Source organism: Muntiacus reevesi, chromosome 1, assembly GCF_963930625.1.
Source record: "Muntiacus reevesi chromosome 1, mMunRee1.1, whole genome shotgun sequence".
Classification (NCBI taxonomy): Eukaryota; Metazoa; Chordata; class Mammalia; order Artiodactyla; family Cervidae; genus Muntiacus; species Muntiacus reevesi.
Window position 1 is genome coordinate 85678307 of NC_089249.1, and position 25273 is coordinate 85703579.

A 25273-nucleotide genomic window follows, 5' to 3' on the forward strand; every position below is an offset into this window, starting at 1 on the left:
TATTCATTTGTTTTTGTTTTGTTTCCCTTGCCTGAAGAAACAAATCCAAAGAAATGTTGCTGAGATCAGTAACAGAGACCATACTACCCATGTTTTCTTCTAGGAATTTTATGGTTTCAGGTCTTACATTTAAGTCTTTCATTTAGTTTGAATTTATTTTTGTATATTGTGTGAAAAAGTAGTCCAGTTTGATTATTTTGCAGGCAGTTTAGCTTTCCCAACAGCAGTTATTGAAGAGACTATCTTTCCCCTATTGTATATTCTTATCTCCTTTTAATTGACTATATAAATGTGGGTTTACTTCTGGGCTTTCTGTTTTATTCCTTTGATCAGTGTATCTGTTTTTGTGCCATATCATACTGTTTTGATTGCTACAGTTTGTAATATAGTTTCAGTTTGGGAACATGATGTCTCCATCTTTGATCTTTCTCAAGATTATTTGGCTATTGAGGGTCTTTTGTGGTTCCACACAGAATTTTTAGGATTATTCATTCTGGTTCTGTGAAAAATACCACTGATATTTTGATAGGTATTTCCTTGAGTCTGTAGATTTCTTTCTACAGTTAGGACATTTAAACAGTATTGATTCACATCCATGAGCATGGTATATCTCTTCATTTGTTGGTGTCATTTTTAGTTCCTTTCAGTAATGTCTTATAGTTTTCCCAGTACAAGTCTTTTATCTTTTAGCATTATTCTTAGGTGTTTTATTCTTTTTGATACAGTTGTAAATGAGATGGTTTTCTTCATTTCTCTTTCCGATTATTATTAGTGTATGGAATTACAACAGTTTTCTGTATTTTGCATCCTTCAACTTTACTGAATTTATTCTAATAGTTTTTTTCTTTTTTTTGGTAGTGTCTTTGGATTTTCTACATATAGTATAATGTAACAATGATATATAGTATAGTATATAGACATATAGTATAATGTAGCAGTATCTGCAAACAGTGATAGTTATACATTTATTTTAATTCCTTTTATTTATTTATTTATTCTTGTCTGATTACTGTAGCTAGAACATCCAATACTATTTATATTGAATAAAAATGGCAAGAGTGGGCATCTTTGTCTTGTTCCTACTCTTGGAATAAATGCTTTCAGCTTTTCACCATTAAGCTGAGGGCTTGTCATATATGGCCCTTAGTATGTTGAGGTATGTTCCTTCTGTATTCATTTATTGAGAGTTTCTTTTATCATAAATGAATGTTGAATTTTGTCTAAAACTTTTTCTGCACCTATTGAGATGATAATATGATTTCTATTCTTCAATTTTGTTTGTTGAGAAGTTTTAAATTACTGATTTACTTTAAATTCTGGTAATTAGTCTGGCTATATTTTGTACTTCCTGATTCAATTTTTGGGAAATTGTACAGTTTTAGGAATTTATCCATTTTTTTCTAGGTTGTCCATTTTATTGACATAATTACTTATGGTAATATGTTATGGTTCTTTGTTTTTCTGTGGTGTTTGTTGTTACTTCTTTTTCATTTTTGATTTTAGTGATTTAAGTATTTTTCTTGATGAGTCTGGCTAAAGATTTATCCATTTTATTTATTTTTTCAAAGATTCAGCTCCTAGTGTTGTTGATCTTTTCTGTTGTTTTTTAGTTTCTATTTCATTTATTTTCACTCTAATCTTTATTGTTTCTTTCCCTCTACTAACTGTAGATTTTGTACTTCTTTTTCTAGTTCCTTTCAGTATAAGGTTAGATTGTTTATTTGAAATTTTTCTTGTTTTCTGAGGTAGAGTTGTATTACCGTAAACTTCCCTTTTTGAACTGTTTTTGCTGCATCTCATAGATTTTTCTCATTGTGTTTCCATTTTCATTTGTCTCTCAGTATTTTTTTATTTTTCTCTTTGATTTTTTTCAGTAACCAATTGATTGTTTAGTAGCATGTTGTTTAGACACCATGTGTTTGCATGCTTTCTTACTGTCTTTTTTTTTGTAATTGATTTCTAGTCTCATACTATCATGGTTAGAAAAGATGCTTGATATGATTTCAGTTTTCTTAAATTTATTGAGACTTGTTTTATGGCCTAGCATGTGATCTTTCTTAGTGTGGGCACTTGGAATGAATTATATTCTGCTGTTTTGGAATGAAGTGTTCTATATATATCTATTAAATCCATTGGTATAATGTGTCATTTAAGGCCAGCATTTCCTTACTCATTTCTGTCTAGTGATCTGTGCATTGATGTAAGTGGAATGTTAAAAGTCCCCAATTATTGTATTACTCTCTTTTTCTCACTTTGTTAATATTTGCTAGATACATAAGGACCTAATGTGGCTCAGCTGGTAAAGAATCTGCCTGCAATGTGGGAGACCTGGGTTCGATCCCTGGGTTGGGAAGATTCCCTGGAGAAGGGAAAGGCTACCCAATCCAGTATTCTGGCCTGGAGAATTCCATGGAGTGTATAGGCCATGGGATCACTAAGAGTTGGACACGACTGAGTGACTTTCATTTTCAAGGACTAATACATAAGGACCTAGTACCTACATAAGTATTTAGGTCCTTCTTTGCTAAGTGCACACATGTTTACAGTTGTCATACCTTCTTCTTAGATTGCTTCCTTTATCATTATGCAGTGTTCTAATTTGTCTCTTGTTAGTCTTTAGAGTCTGTTTTATCTCATATAAGTATTGCTACCCCAACTTTCTTTTCATTTACATTTGTGTGGAATATCTTTTTCCACTCTCTCACTTTCAGTCTCTGTGTGTCTTTAGATCTGAAGTGAATCTCTTGTAGTCAGCATATATATGGGTCTTGCTTCTGCATCCATTCAGCTACGCTGTGTCTTTTATTAGAGTGTTTAGTTACATTTAAAGTAATTATTGATAAATATGTACTTATTGCCCTTTGTAAATTGTTTTCTGGTTGTTTTTCTATTTCTTTTTGTTCTTTTCCCTTATAATTTGATAGCTATCTTTTGTATTGTATTTGAACTCCTTTCTCTTTTGTTGTACATCTATTACAGATTTTTGGTTTGTGGTTACCCTGAGGCTCATATACAACAACATAGATATCTATATATTTCACTTCTTTTGTCTTTCAACCTTTATACTAGCTTTATAAGTGGTTGATCTACTACCTTTACTGTATTTTTATCTTTACCAGTGAGATTTTTTTCTTACATAATTTTTACACAACTAAGTGGTCTTTTTCCTGTTTGGTGATGTCCATTTAACCTTATACTGTGAAGCCTATTTGTGTGTGTTAGTTGCTCAGTTGTATCTGACTCTTTGTGACTCCATGAACTGTATCCCACCAGGCTCCTTTGTCCTTGGAATTCTCCAGGCAAGGATACTGGAGTGGGTTGTCATTTCCTTCTCCAGAAAGCCTGTTCAGTGGTGCTGAACTCTTTCAGCCTTTGCTTATATGTAAAACTCTTTATCTCTCCTTCAAATCTGAATGATAATTTTTTTGGGTAGAGTGTTCTTTGTTGTAGGTTTTCCCCTTTCATCACTTTGAATATACTGTGCCACTCCCTTCTGGCCTGCAAAGTTTCTGATGAAAAGTCAGCTGATAGTATTATGGGAGTTTCCTTGTATTTAATTAGTTGCTTTTTTCTTCCTGCTTTTAAGATTCTTTTTTTTTTTTTTTTTTTCATTTAATTATGGTGCATCTTGGTGTGAACTCTTTGGGTTCATTTTGTTTGGGGACTCTCTGCTTCCTATACTTGGATGTCTGTTTCCACCCTCAGTTTAGGGAAGTCTTCTGCTGTCAATCTTCAGATAAGTTCTGTGCTCTTCTCTCTCTTTCTTCTGGGATGCCTGTAATGCAAATATCAATATCCTTGATGTTGTCTCAGAGGTCTCTTAAACTGCATTTTTAGAAGTTGTTTATTCTTTTTTCTCTTTACCTTCAGTGATTTCCACTACTCTGTCTTCCAGATTGCTTATCTTTTCCTTTGTATCATCTAATCCAGTGTTGATTCCTTCTATTGTATTTTTTTATTTCAGTTGTATTCAACTCTGCTTGGTTCTTCTTTATATTATGTAACTTTTTTTGTGAAATTCTCATTGTATTCATCCATTCTTCTCCGGAGCTTGCTGAGCATCTTTATGGTCATTACCTTGAGCTCTTTATTGGGGTAGATTGCTTATCTCCCCTTTGTTTAATTCTTCTTCTAAGATTTTTGTCTTGTTCCATCATTTGGAACATATCCCCTGTCTCCTCATTTTGCCCGATTTGCCATGTTTATTTTTCTGTGTTAAGTAGGTCAGTTATGTTTCCTGATTTTAGAGAAGTAGCCTTATGTAAGAGATGTGCTATTGGGCCCAACAGCATGCTCTACTCTGATCACTGCAGCTATATATCCTAGGGTATCGCCTATGTAGGCCGTGTCCACTCTACTGTTGTACCAGGGATAACTCTTGTGTGCAGGCTGATTAGTGGGACTGGTTCCTGGCCTGGCTGACTGCAAGGTCATGTCTCATGCAGTAGATGTAGGCCAGCTTGAAGGCAGGTTAGAGTTCCCATGCAATTGACCATGTGACCTGGGGGCTCTGGGGCTGGCACTGGCTTGCTGGAGGGCAGGGCTTCCACTGAAGTCTTGAACCTCCCAAAGTCATCCAAGAGGGTTTGAATCAGTTTATTCCAAACTCCTAAATGTTGATATTTTGACCTCTTTCCCATGAATCACAAATGTTCTCAATAATATTTAAAAATGATGAATCCTTCCTAGGTGGTTTTCAATTTCCTTGCCTAGATCCATCAGAGAAATCTCCATCTAAGGTGGCTGTAGCCTTACAAACTGTATTTCTTAAATAGTAAGACTTGAAAATCAAAATTACATATTGACCCATGGGCTGCAGAAAGGATGTTGTGTTGGTGCCATGAAAACAACATTAATCTCACAGTACATGTCCATCAGAGCCCTAGGGTAACTTCAGATGAATTGTCAATGAGCAGTGTTATTTTGAAAGGACTCTTTATCTGAGTAGTAGGTCTCAATGGTGGACTTAGAATATTCAGTAAGCCATGTTGTAAAGAGATATACTCTTATCTAGGCTTTGGTCCATGTATAGGGCATAGGCAGAGTAGATTTAGCATATTTTTAATGGCCCTAGGATTTTTTGAGTGGTAAATAAACATTGGATTCAACTTAAAGTTAGCAGCTACTTTAGCCCCTAACAGAAGAATCTGTTTTTTGAAGCTCTGAAGTCAGATATTGACTTCTCTCTAACTGTGGAAGTTGTAGAGGGCATCTTCTATATAGGGATGTTTCATCTACTTTGAAAAGCACTTTTATTAATTTTCTTAGCTAGATTTTCTGGATAACTTGCGACAGCTTCTACTTAGCACTCTGTTTTTATGTTAAGGAGATGACTTCTTTCCTTAAACCTCATGAACCAACCTCTGCTAGCTAGACTCTGCTAGCTGTTTCTGCAGCTTCATCACTTCTCTCAGGCTTCATAGAAATGAAGAGAGCTAGGGCCTTGTTCTGGATTAAGCTTTGACTTAAGGGAGTGTTGTGACTGGTTTGTTCTTGTCCAGACCACTGAAACTTTCTCTATATCAGCAATAAGGCAATTTTACTTTCTTATTCCTCATGTATTCACTGGAGCAGCACTTTTAATGTCCTTCAAGAACTTTTCCTTTGCATTCACAATTTGGCTAAGCATTTAGTGCAGGAGGCTCAGCTTTCAGCCTCTCTCAGCTTTCAACTTGCCTTCCTCACTAAGCTTAATCATTTTTAGCTTTTGATATAAAGCTAGATGTGTGACTCTTCCTTTCACTTGAACTCTTAAAGGTCATTGTAGAGTTATTAACTGACCTAATGTCACTTTTTTTTATGTCTCAGGAAATATAGAAACCCAAGGAGAGGGAGAAAGATAAGAGAGTGGCTGGTTGGTGAAGTAGTCAGACCACACATATTTATTGATTAAGTTCACTGTCTTATATGGGGACAATACATGGCACTCCAAGACAATTAAAATAGTAACATCAGATCACTGATCACAGATCATCATAACAAATAAAATGATAATGAAAAAACTTGAAATGTTGTGAGAATTAGCAAAATATGTCTCAGGGTGCACAGAGATGTGAAGTGAGGAGTAGCCTTTGGAAAAATGGCACTGACAGATTGGTTCCATTCAGGGTTGCCATATACTTTCAGCTTGTAAAAATGCAATAAAGTGCAATAAAGGAAAATACAGTACAATGAGATAAGCCTGTGTACAAAATTTTGTGTTTGCTGTCTTTCTGGCTCTTGCAGAAACAATTAGAAGAGCAAGAATGGACACAAGCACTTGCAGGCCAAATTGTGACTGTTAGTGTCCTGGGCTGTTTTTATTAAAATGCCTGGTGTGACTCCACAGAAATCTAAGTAATCTTAGAGGTAAATTCTTGCTTATACACACAGTAAAGAAAGAATATGAATAAAAGAAAGTTTTTTGGAGTTGAAGGATTAGGATTTTTCAGAGAAATTGATTAAACTTTGAAATTAGCAGCTCTTCATCAAATATTTTTAAACATGCATTATTATTCTTTCCTGTTGATTGTGGGGCCAAAGTTTTGTTTGTGAGTTGACATAGATTTGTGTTTGAAGAGACAGAAGAAGGGAGAGACTGAAAATAAAACTAAATAAAAGTAGAAATTTGGGGCTATGTTTCATGTTTTCATTTCCCCTTGATATTTAATAAAGATTTTATATTTTCCTTCTGTTACCTGTCCCTGTTCCAAGATTGTTGCCCCAGGCATGTTCTCTGGAAATGGGAATTATATGCACTTATTATCTCCAGATTTAGATATTTTCCTTGCAGTGCTGGTTTGTGGGCTTATCTGGAATATTCTGGGTATGAACCTATGGTTCAGGACCTTCTGAACTCTTGGGTTTAGACAATTCTCAGTGATGTGTGAAGGAATTTTGAGTTGAATATTGTCCACAGGTGAATAGGGTTTAGTTTTGGCTGTAGATATAGGGCCTCTGTGAGCCAGATAATAATAGAGAAATAACCCAAATGTTAGGAATTTAGCCTCTGCAAGCTCTGACTCCAGGACATTTCATGGGACTTTCTATAGTATTCAGACCTCCTATTATGTATTAGCATAATACACTGATTATGGTGTTCCAGTGACTTGATTCTTGGGAGTAACATTTATTGCTGCCAACCAACGATTTTTAAAAATCCTTCCTGTGAGGAAGGATGCCCATGGGGAAATCTGAAGCTGTTCTCTGGGTTTTCCCTATTTGGTTTGGGGAAGTTTCCATAATTTTATATAATAACATATACAATTTAGGTTTTTAAATTTCATTTTTGACATAATTTTGTTCCTCATTTCTTTCTTTTTAGGATATACCTCTAAATTAACAAACAGTAGAAATTGTCTACTCTGTTTGAAAAACATTCTGAACAATTTAAGCTAAAAGGATGCTTTGTTTCTTTTGGGTGGGTAGCAAGAAGATTATATGTATTTATAAAATTCTTTTCCATCAAGGGTACTTAGAAGCATGTATTTAAAATTAAGGACTTTTTGAAAAATGAACTGTGCTTAACAAAATAGTCTTTTAAAAACTTTAAAATGGGAGTGTTTACTGCAAGTACAGGAAATTGGTGACAGGCAGAATTTGTCTCTGATAACAGAACAGATAGAGACCATAGAACAGGAAAGATAATAGAAGATATAAGACAATGGAGTTATACCTCAATTGGCCTTTTTTGCCACTAAGGAATGCAAAAATATTTAGTCCTTTGTGTAGAGAATAATTTTAATCCAAATATGATATAACTTCTTACCCTCTGTTGGGTTTTATTACACCAAGATTCTGACCCTTTTGGACATGAAAACCTTGTTAACTATTCTGGTCAGTGACACTTTACAAAAAGATACCGGATGGTGCCAGTGGGAAAGAATCCACCTGCCAATGCCAGACATAAGAGATGTGGTTTCAATACCTGGGATGGGAAGATCTTCTGGAGTAGGAAATGGCAACCTGCTCCAGTATTCTTGCCAGGAAAATTCCATGGACAGAATGGGGTCGCAAAGAGTTGGACATGACTGAGCAACTGAACACAGCACACGGATACTTACAGTGAAGAAATACATTGGAGCTACTTTGAACCATATTGGTGCTTATTGGTTTGTGGATGTTTATCAGTGAATCTGGGCTTCCCAGATGGCGCTAGTGGTAAAGAACCTACCTGCCAATGCAGAAAGTGTAAGAGACAGTGGTTCGATCCCTGAGTTGGGAAGATCCCCTGGAGAAGGGCGTGGTAACTTACTCTAGTTTTCTTGCCTGGAGAATCCCCCATGGACACAGGAGCCTAGCGGACTATGGTCCACAGGGTTGCAAAGAGTCGCACATGACTGAAGTGACCTAGCACACGTGCAAATCAGTGAATCTACTCGTGGGGAAAATGGTACTGGAAAATGGTACACGCTATCTTAGCATTCACTTGGAATTTTTTATAACTATGTTTCTCTTCATTTGCCATTTAGATGTAAATTATTTGGTTTCTATTCAAACCATTTAAATCAATTCTTACCATAATACACATGGCTTAAGATTCATGGGTGAAAAAAAAAGAAAGATTCATGGGCAAGGATGTATCTTCATTCATGCAAATTTTAAGACAGGAACTTCCAAAGATGTTTTAGATTTGTGAAGATCTCTCTCAATTTTTCATCACTGTTAAAGGTCAGAAAATTTGCACCCTTTTCTCCTTCTTCTTTTACTTTTCTACTCTTACACAATATGAAATCAGAATTATTAAGCACGGTATCCCTACACTTATTAAAATTGGAGCTTTAGAATGTTTGAGACACATAAACTGATGATTGAGTTTTTAAATAGTTTTGTCTGAGTTATAGATAGTTCATTGAATATCTTACGAGTATTGCATATACCTCCTATGGTCCAGGCACTGTTCTAGGTTCTGGTTATACAAAGACATCTGAATTAAAAGTGTATGTGTACTTTTCACATCTTGCATTTCATATGGAAGAGTAAGTCCATTTTCGCCTGCAAACTAAGAAATTCAAATTTAACTCACAAATTAATTTTTCTGCATCTTAAAAAATACAGCAAAACAAAAGAAAAAGGAAAAAACATAGCATGTAGCATACATACATCAATATAGCACAGCAAGTGTTAATGGATTTTGTTTTTGCAATAAATCCAATATTATAAAATAGGACAAAACTGGAAAGTCAAAGATTATTCAAGATTCATCAACTCACTGGGATGAATGTTTTATAAAACAAAAATGCTATAAATAATATAAAAAATACCCTTATTTATAAATTCAGTTTTTTGTTGGTTATATTTTCTTAAATCAAGACAATGTGTGCTCAATGTGTCTGACTCTTTGTGACCCCATGGACCCCTGGGCTCCTCTGTCCATGGAATTTTCCAGGCAAGAATACTAGAGCAGGTTGCCATTTCCTACTCCAAGGGATCTTCCCGACCCAGGAATTGAACCTGTAGTCTCTTGTGTGTCTCCTGCTTTGGCAGGCAGGCAGATTCTTTACCACTGTGCCACCTGGGAAACCAAATCAATCAGTTCAGTTCAGTCGCTCAGTCGTGTCCAACTCTTTGCGACCCCATGGACTGTAGCATGCCAGGCTTCCCTGTCCATCATCAATTCCCAAAGCTTGCTTAAACTCATGTCCATTGAGTGGGTGATGCCATCCAACCATTTCATCGTCTGTCGTCATCCCCTTCTTTTTCTGCCTTCAGTCTTTCCCAACATCAGGGTCTTTCCCAGTGAGTCAGTTCTTTGCATCAGGTGTCTGTCGTATCGCAAAGTCAATACTTCGCAAAGTATTGGAGTTTCAGCCTCAGCATCCATCCTTCCAGTGAATATTCAGGGTTGATTTCCTTTAGGATCAAGGCATACCAGTTTTTAAAAAGTGTAAATATTTTGCTATGAATATTATATCTTAAGTCAATTTCTGTGGGTCTGGTATCTCTTAAGTAGAAAACAAATGTCCTATTAGATAATACCTGTAAGGGGCATAGAAATCCTCAAAATGATATCAGGGAAATAAAATTAGTATCTCCCTTGTTGCATTTATGTGCCTTTTTATCAAGGCAGATTTCAAAGAGGAAGACAGATGTTTCTCCACTTTGTTTTTATTTAAATGTACTACTTGGGATTTGAAGCTTCTGCACTTCTTCTGTTTGTTTGGATTTTTTTTCATGGCTTGATCCCAAAAAAATGGAATGAAAAATTTAGTGAAAGCTTTGTTGTTTGAAATTGCAGGGTGCTGTGAGACTTACTGCAAATCCCTAATGTCTCCCTGTCTGCCTTCAATTCTCCTATTTTTGGTAATAATGCAAGCAGTCATTTTAGAAAACTTTGCTTTGTTCATTTTACTGAGCTTCTTCCAGACACCATGTGCCTGAAGCAATAGCAGCCAGCCAGAGCCAAGGTCCTAGGGTGTAAGCTGAGACTTCATCTTTCTCAAATGCTGCCACTTGAAATTTGCATAAATGTTGAAAAGAAAATTAAAAGGGCCCTCTATACCTCCTCTTCACATATTTTAGGAACCCCAGCCATTCAAGGCAGTAAAATGTCTTTTGAGTCATCTGTGGATATAAAAGCACAAATAGATACCATCCTGCAGACAGAGGGAGCAGGATATGGGGGGAAAAAAATCATGTGAGACAGACAGCAGACAGAGGCTTATTTGAAGAGGCTACAAAGCAGCAAGTAATGCCAATTTAAAGCGATTACATGTTAATGCAACAAGTGAAACACATTTGAAGGCTGCTCAGATTACACTGGCTGGGGTGCAGACTTAATTACTCATGTTAGAGATTCCGAAAACAAAGGGAGGCTTTTAGACCAGTGATACGTACCTGACATGATACTGAAAAGCCTTGGAAAAACTTAGGTAAATGCCTAGAGAAATTTTTAAGGACGATTCCAGTAAGTTGGATACCTGAGGTCTGTCCCTAAATGGGTAAATTCCTGAGGTACTGGAACTGGTTAAAATCAATGACAGTTTATTTTGTTGTTTGCTGTATTTATATACAAGTGAGGCTGATAAACATGAATAAATACTAGAACCTTGTCTGGACTGAGTTATACTTAAACAACGAAGGTTTGTGTTGTATTTCTTAAAGGTTCTTTCTGGAGTGATTCTGAAATTGATATTGAGAGAAGGCCTGCCAAAGGTATACAATAAAAGCAATTTTTATTTCATTCCTATTTATCTTAGAGTCATTGGGGCAGGTCATATTCTATCTGTCCCTACTCCTAACTTCCCTAGACTGTGTGGGCCCTGAGGATAGGAATTGTTTTTTCTCCGTTTGATTTTCTTGCATTGATTAGTAATGGGCTGTGCTCTAGAGTAGTTGTTTAACAAATATTAAAAGCATCATATTAAACCTGAATGACATTTTTGCTCATATATAGTGTTATTTTACCTTTCATGAATTACTTCTCCTTATGCTTGCAGTGCTATACCTTTTTTTTTTTTTAAAAAACAATGAGTGACTGATTTTTTTTTTAGATAGCAGTTTAGTATCTCTTTTATTAGACTTTTATTGGTGACAGCTGGAAAGCATTTATTCCATTTATTTATAATATGACCTAAATTTCTTAGGACTCTTGATTTCTCAGTTTGTGTAAAGTGGGGCCTGACTGATGCAAGAAGTTCCTCTAAAGCCACGATTTACCATGAAATCAATTTATAAAGAATTCAAGTACCTACTATGTGAAAGTAAGCAAAGTGAAAGTCGCTCTGTCGTGTCCAACTCTTTGCCACCCCTGGATTATACAGTCCATGGAATTCTCCAGGCTAGAATACTGGAGTGGGTAGCCTTTCCCTTCTCCAGGGGATCTTCCCAACCTAGGTATTGAACCCAGGTTTCCCACATTGCAGGCGGATTCTTTACGAGCTGAGCCACAAGGGAAGTCCAAGAATACTGGAGTGGGTAACCAATCCCTTCTCCAGGGGATCTTCCTGACCCAGGAATCAAACTGGGGTGTCCCTGCATTGCAGGACTCCTACTGTGTGAGCAATCCTTTTTTGAGTTCTTACTATGTGTAAGACATTGTTCTAGGCTCTTAAAATGCATTAATTCAGTTAATTCTTATCAGGGCTCTGGTAAGAAATGAAAGCACAAAGAGAATGAGAGATAGTAAATGGGGGAGCTAGAATTCTAGCTGAGATCCTGATTGCAGCATTTATGCTTTAATCACTGAACTAGATTGCCTCAATTATACAGAAGAGAAGTAGTTTCTATCCTCTAGAAACTTAGAAGTATAAAAGCTGAGAGAGTTAGAAGACAGTACAGAATTAAATGCTAAACTTTTTAGCATTTATTAGTGAGTTATTAGTGTTACAAGAGTAGGGGTTGGCCTGAGAGGACAGAACTGTCCAGGGGAAGCTTTCTGGGCTGGGCAGGAGGTGAGCTGTGCTGGGAGGAAGGAGCAGAATTTAGATACTAAAGGGGAAGTAGCAATTAAGAGGAAGCTGAGATACTAGTGGAGGCAAGGAACTGAGTTCGTGGTGATCTATTTGAGCTAAAGGCTGCATTCAAAGCGGTTCCTGGTAACGCTGGACCCATTGTGGGCTGTGATCTTGAAGGCACAGGTGAGGGCTTAGACTGGAAGAATTAAGAAGCGACTTGTCCCTGGAAGAAAAAGTGCCAGGCTTGGCACTGTATCCACCCAAGGAACTGCACCGACCTTTCAGCTGGTTCTTCTAAAGCCAAGCTGAGAATAACTTCTGAGAATTGAATAAGAACTGAAAGCCACTATATGTAGACGGGCAAGTGGTGGAAGGACACGTTGCAAGTGATACTTCTGGGAGGTTAGAGGTGATTAAAATAAAATCCTTACCATTTGGGGGGAGCTGAAAAAATGGGTAGCTTCAGCCTAGTGTAAAAAGTAGTACCTTGCATAAGTTTTTATCAGAAAGGAAAAAAAACCCTTCATTACACTGGAGCATTTAATGGTCCTGAGTTTTTCAAACACAGATCTGGTTGTATTATTTTTCTTGCTTAGGGCAGCCCAGTAGTCTGTGCTCACCCTAAAGTAGAAGCTGTAGTCTAACCCCTGCCCACCTTCCTTGCTATCTCCTGTTAGTCTCCCCTTTGTTTAATACTTTCTAGCCATACAAACATGGAATACCAGTCTCATTCCATCTTCGGGCTTTTACACTTGGTTTCCTCTTTTCGGGATCACTCTTTCCCTGTATCATCATGATACTTGGTCTTATCACCTGAGAGAGGCCTTCCCTAGTCACCCTATCTAAAGTAGGTCCCTCTACCTCTGGCCTTCCTGGTTATATTGTATCCCAGAACTGGGCTCTGCTTCCAATAGAATCTATCACTTACCACTGTGAGTTAACTTTATTTATTCATTTCTTATGTCTTTGCCTAGTAGAAATAAGGTTCATGTAGACAGGGACTAATAAAATATGATTTTTCTGACATCATGGCCTGTATCTCAGATAGTAGATGCACTGTAAGTATGTTTGTTTCTTCATTCTTCCTTCCTTCCTGTCTTTCCTTTCCTTTTTGCTTTTGTGGCTTTCAGGATCTTAGTTCCCTGACCAGGGATTGAACCTATTCCCTGGGCGGTGAAAGTGCAGAGTCCTAACCGCTGGCCTCCAGGGAATTCCCTCTGTATGTTTCTGAATATTGGAAAACTAGTCCCCAAATACACAGAAAATGTGGGGACTTCACTGGTGGTCCACTGGTTGAGAATCTACCTTCCAATGTGGGGGATGTAGGTTCGATCCCTGGTCAGGGTACTAAGATTCCACATGCGGCAGGGCGACTAAGCCCTCGCACTGCAACTAGAGAAAAGCCCAAGAGCCACAAAATTAAAAAAAAAAAAAAAGAAAATGTGTGAAATTTAGCATCTAAATGTTGTGTCACATTGCCAAGTGATGGAGTGATGAAATTGGAATTTACTGCTTTTTGTTTTTGCCCTTTTGCGGGGCAGGGGCATGCACATACAGATACACAGTATATGAGATTGATATTTATCAAGCAGTAGTTATTGGGTAACATCTGTAGCTTAAGATGAAAATTCTGGAAAAAGTCACTCCTTTTGTGAGTGAGTAGTTTTTCTGAGTCTCTTAAAACAACACTTTAAGCATCATTTCTTTGATTAGTGTGATTGAACACTTTCTACTCTGCAGATATAAAGCTGCTTTAAATTTTATGAATTTTAACTGTTTTATATTGGGAAACAGTAAGTTGAATTTTGAAATGAGGTCTTTCACAATCTCACTATCATGGTTTTGAGTTATCAAAGTTTTAACTTCTGTTTTTATGACAAATAATTACAGTATTCTTTTAGAAATAGCCCCTGAACAAAGTAGTGTCCAAATTTTACTTTTTTTTTTATTGGTCATTCATTCATTCAGGCACTATATTGTCATGTACATCATCCAAGACTTCCAATGTATTATACAGCCGTGGGAGATTCCTTAAAGTGGACTATCATGCCTTAATATAGCTGTTGTCTCCAAGTGTGGTTCCTCAAATTAGCAGAATTAGCATCACCTGGGAATTTGTTAGGAATCCAAATTCCCAGGCCCCCTTTAGACTGATTCCCTCAAAAACTGTGGGAATGGAGTTGGGCAGTTTGTGTTTTAGCAAGCCCTCCAGATGATTCTGATACACACCAGTTTGATAACTGTGGCTTCAGTTCAGTTCAGTCGCTCAGTCGTGTCCGACTCTTTGCAACCCTCTTTGAATCGCAGCACGCCAGGCCTCCCTGTCCATCACCAACTCCCAGAGTTCACTCAAACTCATGTCCATCGAGTCAGTGATGCCATCCAGCCATCTCATCCTCTGTCGTCCCCTTCTCCTCCTGCCCCCAGTCCCTCCCAGCATCAGGGTCTTTTCCAATGAGTCAACTCTTCGCATGAGGTGGCCAGAGCATTGGAGTTTCAGCTTCAGCATCAGTCCCTCCAATGAACACCCAGAACTGTGGCTTAATAAATGTTAAAAGTTCAAGGTAGCGTGATCCTGCAGATCAGTCACATAGCATTAATTATTAGCCTTGTAAGCCCACCTCCTTTTTGTCACTGAATTTGATTGGTTCACTGAGACTATGCTGTAAAGTTATTTTCTATATTGATTGCCACATATTGACTTTAGGTTGTTTATATTTCTCTGAACCTGTCAGTGTAATGATTTGCCAGGACACTTAATAGGAACAGACAGATTTTTTTTTTCCTTTGCATCCATGGCTTTCTGAGTCACAGGTGGCTGGCTTCTTATATCCTGGGTAAAGCTCTCTAGGCACCAGGCATGGCACTCATGTTCTGTTAATGAGGGAGCTGTCACTGTTGGGTCACAGGGGACCCTGCAGGAGTATTTAGTTAACCCCCATTTGGTTTACAGGTTGGGAGATTGATCCCCCACAAGGTTCTGCTTTTCTTGCAGGGGTGTAGCTCATTTGTGGTGAGGACAGGATTTCAGGACTTGTGACTCCCTCTGCTGCACCAGGATTCCTGCAGGGGGAGGACAGAGCTGTGGCTTGCTCTGTGCCTGCAGGACATTCCTTTCCTACTGAGAGGCTGCCTTTTTTTTTTTTTTTAAAGAAAAAAGCAAATAGGAAAAAAAAAGTCAGGAAGTTCTCATTGAAACTAATAAAAGTGTCTAAAGAGAATAAAAAAATCAGTTCGAGAACTTTGGTATGGAGGAAATAACCTGACATTAACTGTTTTAATTATAGTTGTTGCATTGGGCTTATCAGTGTGGGAAGAGGGAGCATTTGAGCCCTACAGGGAAGTGGGATATGGACAGCAAGATGACCCTGTTCCTGCATATGCCTGTTCGGATTACAACCTAGTGACTGCTTGTGTGATCCCAACAGCTGTCACGGAGATGGGGCTGGACTCAGTAAAGCCCTGCAGTGTCATAGCTAGTGCTAGGGTGGAATGCCCCATGAGGTGGTCTCTTAATCTCCTTGGCCTTCACTTTCCAATATATGGGTATATTAATACCTATTCTGCCAAATTTGGGAAGAAAAGTATCATAGTAGGGAGCAGCATATTACTGTGTTCAGAGGACAGACTCTCTCATGAGATCCAGTCTCCCTAGGTTCAAATCCTGGCCCTTTAACTGACGGTTGTGACAATAGGTAGGTCACTTATGCTTTCTGTGGAAATGAGTTTAATGAAATTAACTACTTCATTAGGGTTGTGGGGAAGATTTAATTAGTCTATATAAGTACTTTAGAACAATATTGCTGTGTGTTAACTATTGTTACTAGTTTTAAAAAATATTATTACCTTAAGAGATGAGATTTTTATAAACTTTCACCAGTTGCTAACAGTAGTGGACAAGCAAAGGGTTCTCATGCAGCAATTGCTAGTAGTGGAGTTGTTCTAATATCTAGCTTGTGCATGGGCCCTGCTGTGAGAAGAAGCTAGTATGCCCCAGAAGGGCAGACCTAGAGCCTCTAATGTTGTAATTTATTCATAGAGTGATATGCACACTCTATTCATAGAGTGATAAGCACAGAGGAAACTCAAAACCAGGGCCTTCTCGATTTTGCTTTCAGGTTTTTTTTTTTCTTTTCTTTCAGGTATTTTTATATGAACCATCCTAGGAGATGAATATCTTCATAATCTTCTAGAAAATGTTTCATGGACTTTCATTTTGGTTTTTATTGTTTGACAAGGTTTCTTTCTGTCTTGCCTTTCTAATTGTTACTAGGATTCTTGATAAGCATTTTGGTGATGAAAATTCTAACTCTAAAAGCTAAACGATCAGGGTATTGTAACTATCCAGCAAACAAGTGGCAGCCTTTGGGTAGACTTCCTCCTCTTTCGGCTGAACTCAGTGAAAGTTTCTGCTTTTGCTATTTATTTCTGAGCAGTCTCCTTTGGGAGGGAATTAGGATGGTGAAGTGCCTTTTTACTACGGGAATGAGGATTCAAGAATTTGAGAATTATTATTTTATTTATATATATATATAAAATTAACTTTTCATTTTCTTTACTTTGATATCCCCCCTCTTCTACAAGCTCTATTCATGGTCTACTCCCCATCTCTGTTTGAGCCCCTTGAAGTTAGTTAGAGATTATGTTTTATTTATTTCTCCATGTTTTTTATTTCTGCCTTTTCTTCTGGATCCTAATACAGCATCTAGTACACATTAGGCTCTCAAATATAGTTTATTGAATGAATATTATTGATGTTTCTGTTTACTTCTTGAAGTGGCCTGTTTTGAAACTTCACGTGAAGGCTTAAGTAATTTATTGATATCATGGTGACCTAGTATCTACAGTCTTCCTGAATATTCATTGATGAATCCTTACATTGTTTATCTGAAGTGTCCAAATCCCAAGATGCTTGTGGAATATCATGGATTGGATAGCATAACTTTAATTTTCATAGTGTCATTGGGAAAGGGATGTAGCAGCCTAGAGAGATAGAATCACAGAGAATTAAGAATGCCACTCAAGACCACAGAGCAGTTACTATGGGAAGAGACTCTTGGGATGAACTTTTCTACTTTATGACCCCAGAAGCCGAAAGATAAAAAGATGATCTGAATTGGATGTTTCTTTAATGTCTAAGGGTTATGATTAGTGATTTATTTCTAATGTGCATTTGTTTTTATTTTTAGCATTGCAGTGTCGGGATGGCTATGAGCCCTGTGTAAATGAAGGAATATGTGTTACCTACCACAATGGTACAGGATACTGCAAGTAAGTTTTTCTCTGTTTTTTTTTTTCATGTATCTTATTTTTGCTCAGTAGGAAATTGGGCAAAATTTGGCTCTACTATCCTATACTTAATACCTCTGTGAAATGTTACTGGTTCACTAACTTTTCTGATGTAGTTTTTTGGAAGATGAGGATTTGGATGTCAGATAAATGGTTAATAAGAACTTACTGTCTTACCCTTATCTTTTTCATCATGATAAAGACTTTCAGGGCGTAGCTTGTGTGTGTGTGTGTGTGTGTGCGCCTGTGTGCTTAGTCACTTAGTCACGTCTGACTCTTTGTGACCCTTTGGGCTGTAGCCCACCAAGCCCCTCTGTCCATGGGATTTTCCAGGCAAGAGTACTGGAATGGGTTGCCATTTCCTCTGCTAGGGGATCTTCCTGACCCAAGGATCAAACCCACGTCTCCTGTGTCTCTCTTGCATTGCAAGCAGATTCTTTACCCACTGAACCATCAGGGAAGCCCAGAGAGTATATTCTTTAACATTTTTCAGTTTAATCGTTAAGAAAATTTCAGTTTTCAGATTAGAATCTATTCTCAATGTGTTAGCTCTGATCTTGTTTTTAAGTCAGACCAAATGCATGTTAACTTTAATTCTGCCTACCATAGGTAAATATTATAGCCATGTAACACTTTTTTTTTTTCCTAATGTGAAATATCCAGTTTTGAAGGAGAGTCTGTGAGAGAAGAAAATGCACACTTGCCTGTAGGGATGGAGTAGGGAGCAGGGGCTGTGGATGAAGGTCATTATGTGGATTTAAAAGAATAAGGGTTAGGGTTAGGAAATGGCAGCCCACTCCAGTATTTCTTGCCTGGAAAATTCCATGGACAGAAGAGCCTGGTGGCTACAGTTCATGGGGTTGCAGAGAATCGGACACAGCTGAGCATGCACACACTAGCCACGCTAGAGAAGAATTAGGATGAGGAATAGGACTAGGGAGTATAGGATAGTTCTCAGGAGTGTTTCTTTTCTTCCTGTCTGATCATGAAGTGTAGCCATACTTTTTGTTTGAGGAAGCCTGTGAGGTAATCTTTTAAATTGCTTCTCTAGGTTTCCTATGGATAATTTCCCCCGCTTCTACCTCAATTGAAAATTTTTGATAGGAACATGTATCCATTCTATTTCTTTAATAGAAAATAAGATTTGGTAGTATGACATTTATCTTCTTTAATACTTCTTTGGGGATGTATTTGTTCTTTGCTTTGGTAGAGGTATGTGCTTGATAAGCATTTTAAGTGAGTTTATCCAACATAGTTTTGTTTCTTTTCTGGATATTTAGCTGAATAACTTAACTGTAATAATTACATTTGTTCCAATCAAGTCTATTCTGACACCGGGATTTAAGTTCTTTAATGTTATGAACAAGAATTTTTCCAAGTCAGAAAAAATTTTCTTCACCAAAGTGAAAATATTTTAAGCTGTGATGACAGTAAAGCTTAACAATAGGTTATTTGGATTGGAATAAAAATAACATTGGAAATGAAATTTTTTATGTAGCTGATTATAGGCTGTTCACTTAGTTTTTTTAGCTGGGAAAAAAATCCAACCAAAAACATGTGATGTAGTCTCCTCTAAGAATGGAAGCACAACTGGAGATAATAGGGAAAGGAACTTAATATGTTAGAATTGGTCACTGCAATCTTGTGTAGTCTCTTTTTGGCATCTGGTGTCTTAGTTACTTGCTTCATTCTATTATTTAGCTGTCTCATGGTAGTTGACCCATTATGTTATGATCATTTGTTGATAATGTTGTTTCTCCCACTAGAGTATGAGAGGTCCTGGTCTTGTGCATTTTCAGTCTGGTATGTAGCTAGTGCTCAACCATGTTTCTTGAACCAAAAGATGCTCAACAGGTATCAGCATTCACTTGTTTATTTATTTATTTAATTGAAGGATAATTGCTTTACAGTTTTGTTGTTTTCTGTCAAACCTCGACATGAATCAGCCGTAGGTATACATATGTCACCTCCCTTTTGAACCTCCCTGCCATCTCCTGCCCCATCCCACCCCCTTAGATTGATACAGATCCCCTGTTTGAGTTTTCTGAGCCAAACAGCAAATTCCCATTGGCTATTTTATATGTAATATAAGTTTCCATGGTACTCTTTCCATACATCTCACATGTTTTTAAATCTATTTGTCTTAAATAAGTAGAGACTGGACCTTTCCTCTGAGAATTTTGTTTGCTTCATATAGTATTCAGGATGTCGGTACCATGCTGCTGCTGCTAAGTCACTTCAGTCATGTCCGACTCTGTGTGACCCCATAGACGGCAGCCCACCAGGCTCCCCCATCCCTGGGATTCTCCAGGCAAGAACACTGGAGTGGGTTGCCATTGCCTTCTGCGGTCAGTACCATACAGAGAGGCAATTTAGTTCTAAGTTATTTAGAGATAATTCAACTTGGTGACTTATGTAGGGAGAATTTCAAATACATTCCAAGTCTTAGCCTACATATTTGTGGTCTGACATGGGGAGAGAAGATTCTAGAGGAGACTAAACTCTGAGCACATACCAGGAATGGACACTAAGGGTCATTTTAGGAGAGAAAAACAGATCTGTGAGTCTCAGGCTCTCCAACCAAGGTGAGAGAGACAAAGTTGCCCCCAGTTTTCAGAAGAAGCATTGCTAGGAAACAGGGGACTCACTTTGTGATTGACAAAAGTGGAGCTGCCAGAATTCTGTTGCTGAATATGTGTTAATTATTGATGGGGTGGATTGCTTATGGATATAGTTCTAGATATAGTCCTAGACATCCCTCAGATGACTTCCAACCCTGTTGTGAGGGAAACAACCTTCTGAAAAGCAGAGTAGGGGGAAAAATGGGCATGGCCACCTTCTGGAGAGACCAACATGGATAACAAAGCTTGTAAAAAGTGGTTGTTTCTCTACTTCAGTGAAAGTAATATTAGCATTTTCAGGAGTAGAAGAATCAACATAAGTGGACACAGGAAAAGCAAGAACAATATCAGGGATGCCAGATCACTCGTCCTACAGTGGCATGCCAGCCAACATCCACAGCATGTTAAGCAAAATTTAAGTAAAAATAACATTTACGTAGCAGATCTTTCAGTATATCTTCACCACCTTTATTTTTTTTCCCTAGGGAAAGAAGTTACTCCAGCTTGCTCAGTAAATATTATTTTCACAAAATGGTATATGATTATTAGAACACTTAGGAGATTTATAAAAATTACATCAGATATCCAGGACTTAATGACTGTCTTTTTATTCATGAGATTGCTTAGTGGATTAAGGAAAGAGAGCTGAGGCCAAATTTCTTTTACTGGGGTGAGTGGGTGGGAGTTAATGGAAAATGTTTTAAAGTAGAAGGCAACTTACTGTCTCTTTAAAGAGCATAATGTTATTGACTTAGCTAAATTATAATGGTTGTTTATGGAAATTATAGAAATCCTTGATAAGATCACATTGACAGATGAGGACAAGTACTTTTAAAGGTTAGGTTTGTACACAGCTCAACTGTTTTTTTCTAACTGTTAAGTATTCTATCAGTCTGTGATTAGATTGGGAGCCAGACAAGAAGAACCTGTGTAATCTTGCATAAAACTCAATTATTGCTCCTAAATAGTTGTTGTCAGCTCTTAATAAAGCCCTCTCACTACACAGAGGTAAGACATTTCATTCTCTCCCTTGTCCTACTGGGAGGTGTAAATATATAATTAAGTTTGGCTGTCATTAATCACTTTCAAGTTGTTTTCTCAGGCTTTCAAATATAAACCATTCCAAATCCTGCTTTGATTAAAACTCGTGGGCAACTCAAGTTCACTAGAATGTTGGGGGTGGGTGAGGTTACAATTTGCAAAATTCACAAAATGTGTATTTTTAAGGACACATTTTTCATAGTTATTTAAAGTCCTTGCCTGCCCGTTTTTAACATATGGGTTGTCTTTGGGTGTGTTTCCATCAACAGCTCTTTCAGTTTCCCTTTACTTTATGTTTATGGTAGTTTTTATTGTTTCCTGGATGTTATAAGTGATGCGTTTTAAAATTTATCTTCTACTAAAGAATGTTACTGGAAGATCAGCTTGATGCTATGGAGGCTTGTATTTTGGTTCTGGTATGGTGGGTCTGTTTTGCTCTTAGTCTGATGGTGTATTTTAGGCAAGACTTGGAGGCTGGATACACTCCTTATTCCCAAGATATGACCCTTCAGTGAATTCAGTGGAAAGTATGAGGTCTTTACCACATACTGGGATGTATCTCAAGCCCCTCTAATTTGGTAGGACTTGAATTCAAACCTCTGACTCCCCAGAACCATGCTCAGCTTTTCAGCCTTCCAGCTCTTGCTTTCTGTTGTGTTCCTCATATCATCTTGTTGTGGAGTTACATGACATGTTTTGTAACATGTCTGGTTACAAAACTGGTTCTGTCTAGTTCAGGATTTCTCTTCCTCAGTTTTCAGAAGAATTTTGACAGTTCCAGATACCTTTGACTCCTTGGCTCTTATAGGACTTCCATTCACTTGTGCTTCATGAACTGGGGAATACCTTCAGGGAAAAAGGTGTATAAGTGTAGGTTTCATATATGTAGTTTGTTTTTTCCTTTGAGGTTCATATCCCTTCTAGTTTCTGCCTGCTTTGATTGCTCTCTGGTACCTTTTAATATTTTGCCTGAAGTTTATAATTATTATAAATGAGAGAGTTGATTTAAGTTACTCTGCCATTACTTCATTGGAAGGACTGATGCTGAAGCTGAAGCTTCAATACTTTCGCCACCTGATGTGATGGACTTACTCATTGGAAAAGACCCTGATACTGGGAAAGATTGAAGGCAAAAGGAGAAGGGGGCAGCAGAGGATGAGATGGTTACATAGCATTACTGACACAACTGACATGAATCTGAGCAAACTCTGGGAGATAATGAAGGACAGGGGACCCTGGCTTGCTGGAGTCCATGGGGTTGCAAAATGTCAGACATGACTTAACCACTGAACAACAACTCTGCCATTATTTTTAATAGTAAAAATTAAAATTTTAAGAGTCTTTCAAAATTTTCTGCATACCGCTTAAGAGGTAACTAGCACAGTATTTGTGAAACAGTAGAAAATCACCATGAGTTATATAACTTCTGTGAATGGTTGATTCCTTTTGAGAATCTCTATTTTTTGCCAAAGTATCTAAGTAGAAACATTTTAAAGTAAATTATTATAAATAAAAACTTTTATAAAGCGTAACTGTCACATTTCACCTAAAATTTATCTACTGATGCTAAGAAACAATAAACAACTAACAGTTTTCCTTGCCAGGATTAGGAAGTAGCATTGGTGGTCCAGTCCTCCAAAAGCCATCCAAGAAAATCAGAGCCATTGCCTTCTTCATCCTCTAGAGAGAAGGAAATAGCAACCCACTCCAGTATTCTTGCCAGGGTAGTCCCACGGATAGAGGAACCTGGTGGGCTACAGTCCATTGTGTTGTGAAGAGTCGGATATGACTGAGTGACTGGGAATAGAGATACTCAAAATACTCCAGAGCCTGACTTATCAGTATAGGGTGCATCACCAGTGTGTTGTGGCGGTACTGCCCTAGAAAGGCATTTCCAAAAGTCATGCCTAACTCAGCATTTTCCACTTTCATTCACCTTGCTGGTGCACTCCGTGCTGTTCAGGAGCAGTATCAGATCAAAGAAAGGCCCTGGGAAAAATATCAACTATTAAATCACTTTCTCTTTTCCTGCTGAAACTGGTTTTGCCAGCAAGGTTCCTTCAATCTTGATAAATAATATTTGAAAGGCAGTAGTTCAAAATTAATACAAAAATTATGATTAAAATATGCACATTAAAAGAAAAAGATGAAATCAGTACTGTTGATTTTGTTTTTCATTTGCTCCAGGCCCCTGTATAGTTAGTATGGCACTGATGAGTAAAATAACACATTTGGAAGAGCCCTGTGTGCTGACATGGAAAGGACAAGTTTTCATGTCAGATAGACTTGAAGTTGAGCCCCAAGTACTGTCAATAATTAGATCTTTGGCAAGTTGAAGAGTATTATACTAGCCAACATTTATTGAGCATTTATTACGTACTCTGTGCTCAATTAAGCTCTTTACATGTATTTTTCTAGTCCTCAGGTAAGGTTGAGCATGCTCAGTCACTCAGTTGTGTCTGACTCCGCGACCCCATGGGCTGTAGCCCCCCAGGCTTCTCTGTCCATGGAATTCTCCAGGCAAGAATACTGGAGTGGGTTGCCATTTCGTCTTCCAGGGAATCTTCCTGGCCCAGGGATTGAATCTGTGTCTCCTGTGTATCCTGCATTGGCAGGTTGATTCTTTACCACTGAGTCACCTGGGAAGCCTCCTCAGGTAGATAATATCCCTGTTTTACCAGTGAATATATGAAAACTCAGAGAGGTTAAATATTTTTCCCAATATCACATAACTCTTTAAGTATCTGACCTGAGGTGTGCTCTTTGAAAATGTACTGTTTCTCTGAGTCACAGTTTGCTTATCAGTAAAATGGGACAAAATTACCTATTTAAACTACCTAAATGGTAGTTTAAACAGGATCTTCTAAAAAGGCAGTGTGGAACATTTGAAAGTGCATGAAATGCAGCTTTTCAGATCAGGATTATGATTAAAATTCTATATAGTTTCCTTTAAAGTAGAGACATAGGTAGATTTTGGTAGTTCATAATATTGGGTTGGCCAAAATTTTGTTAGGGTTTTTCTGTACCATCTTATGGAAAAACCCATATGAAGTTTTTTGCCAGCTGAATACATGGGCCAGGCTTGGCAAATGCTGCATTTCTGAGAAGTGACCTTGACCATAAGAGCTCAGTGCAGTTAATGCAAATGAAATACAAGAAGAGAGCAGTGAAGGTGAGGGTAGAGGGTATTGTGTGCTAGCATGCTTTTTAGTAGAAAAAATTAAACTTAAAACCTTGAAACTTCTCCCTTTTTTCCTAACGGAAGATGAGCAAGTCCAGACAGATTTTATGCAGCTGTGAAATTGAGACAAATTAAATTCTACCACTTCTAATAAATGATGCTGCCATCACAGGAATCACAAATTGTTAAATGCACAGCCTTATACTTGCAGTGTGAGTTATAGACATATAGATGTGTGTCCTGTAAGGCTTTCTTTGTTTAGGACTTGTGGTCTGGACCTTTCAACAGAACCATTTCTAAGCTGTTGTTCTTATTTACTTTTATGTTCTTGAAAAAATCCTTTAACAAATAGGTTGTGTCCCTGAGGAATTTTTCATGAAGTATGAAATTTTTCAAGAATTTTTCATGAAGTATGAAAAATTGATTAATAGCTTCTTATCAATATATAACAGCAGAATTCTCATGTTCTGTTCAACTGATCTTTATCCTTTAGGTTAGAAACTTTTCAAACTTCAGTGTTAGGTGGAGAAGTAGAAAAAGGTGGTTCTTAGGCTCTGCTTGTATTCTTTTGCCTGTCTTGGGTCATTGCCAGTAAGTTAAACCAACTAATCTTGGCCTGCAAACCTGGCACAAATAGTTAGGAGTTTAGCTAGGCTTCTTTCAACACAGTCCCCATAACACAGGTTAACTGTAATCCTAAGTAAAGTTTCTTTCTCATTGTTCCATTGTGGCATGTCAGCACCATTAATTTCATGTAGTAATTCCTT

At 37.6% G+C, this 25273-nt stretch overlaps 1 protein-coding gene across 1 annotated transcript in view; it reads left to right on the plus strand.

Annotated features, from left to right (window-relative positions):
- The window catches only part of NOTCH2 (notch receptor 2), a 169858-nt gene that overhangs the window by 30964 nt on the left and 113621 nt on the right, over positions 1 to 25273 (plus strand). The window contains exon 2 of the mRNA XM_065905975.1: positions 17564 to 17645. Coding sequence (XP_065762047.1) covers positions 17564 to 17645 — 82 coding nt within the window. The remainder of the gene's footprint in view (positions 1 to 17563; positions 17646 to 25273) is intronic.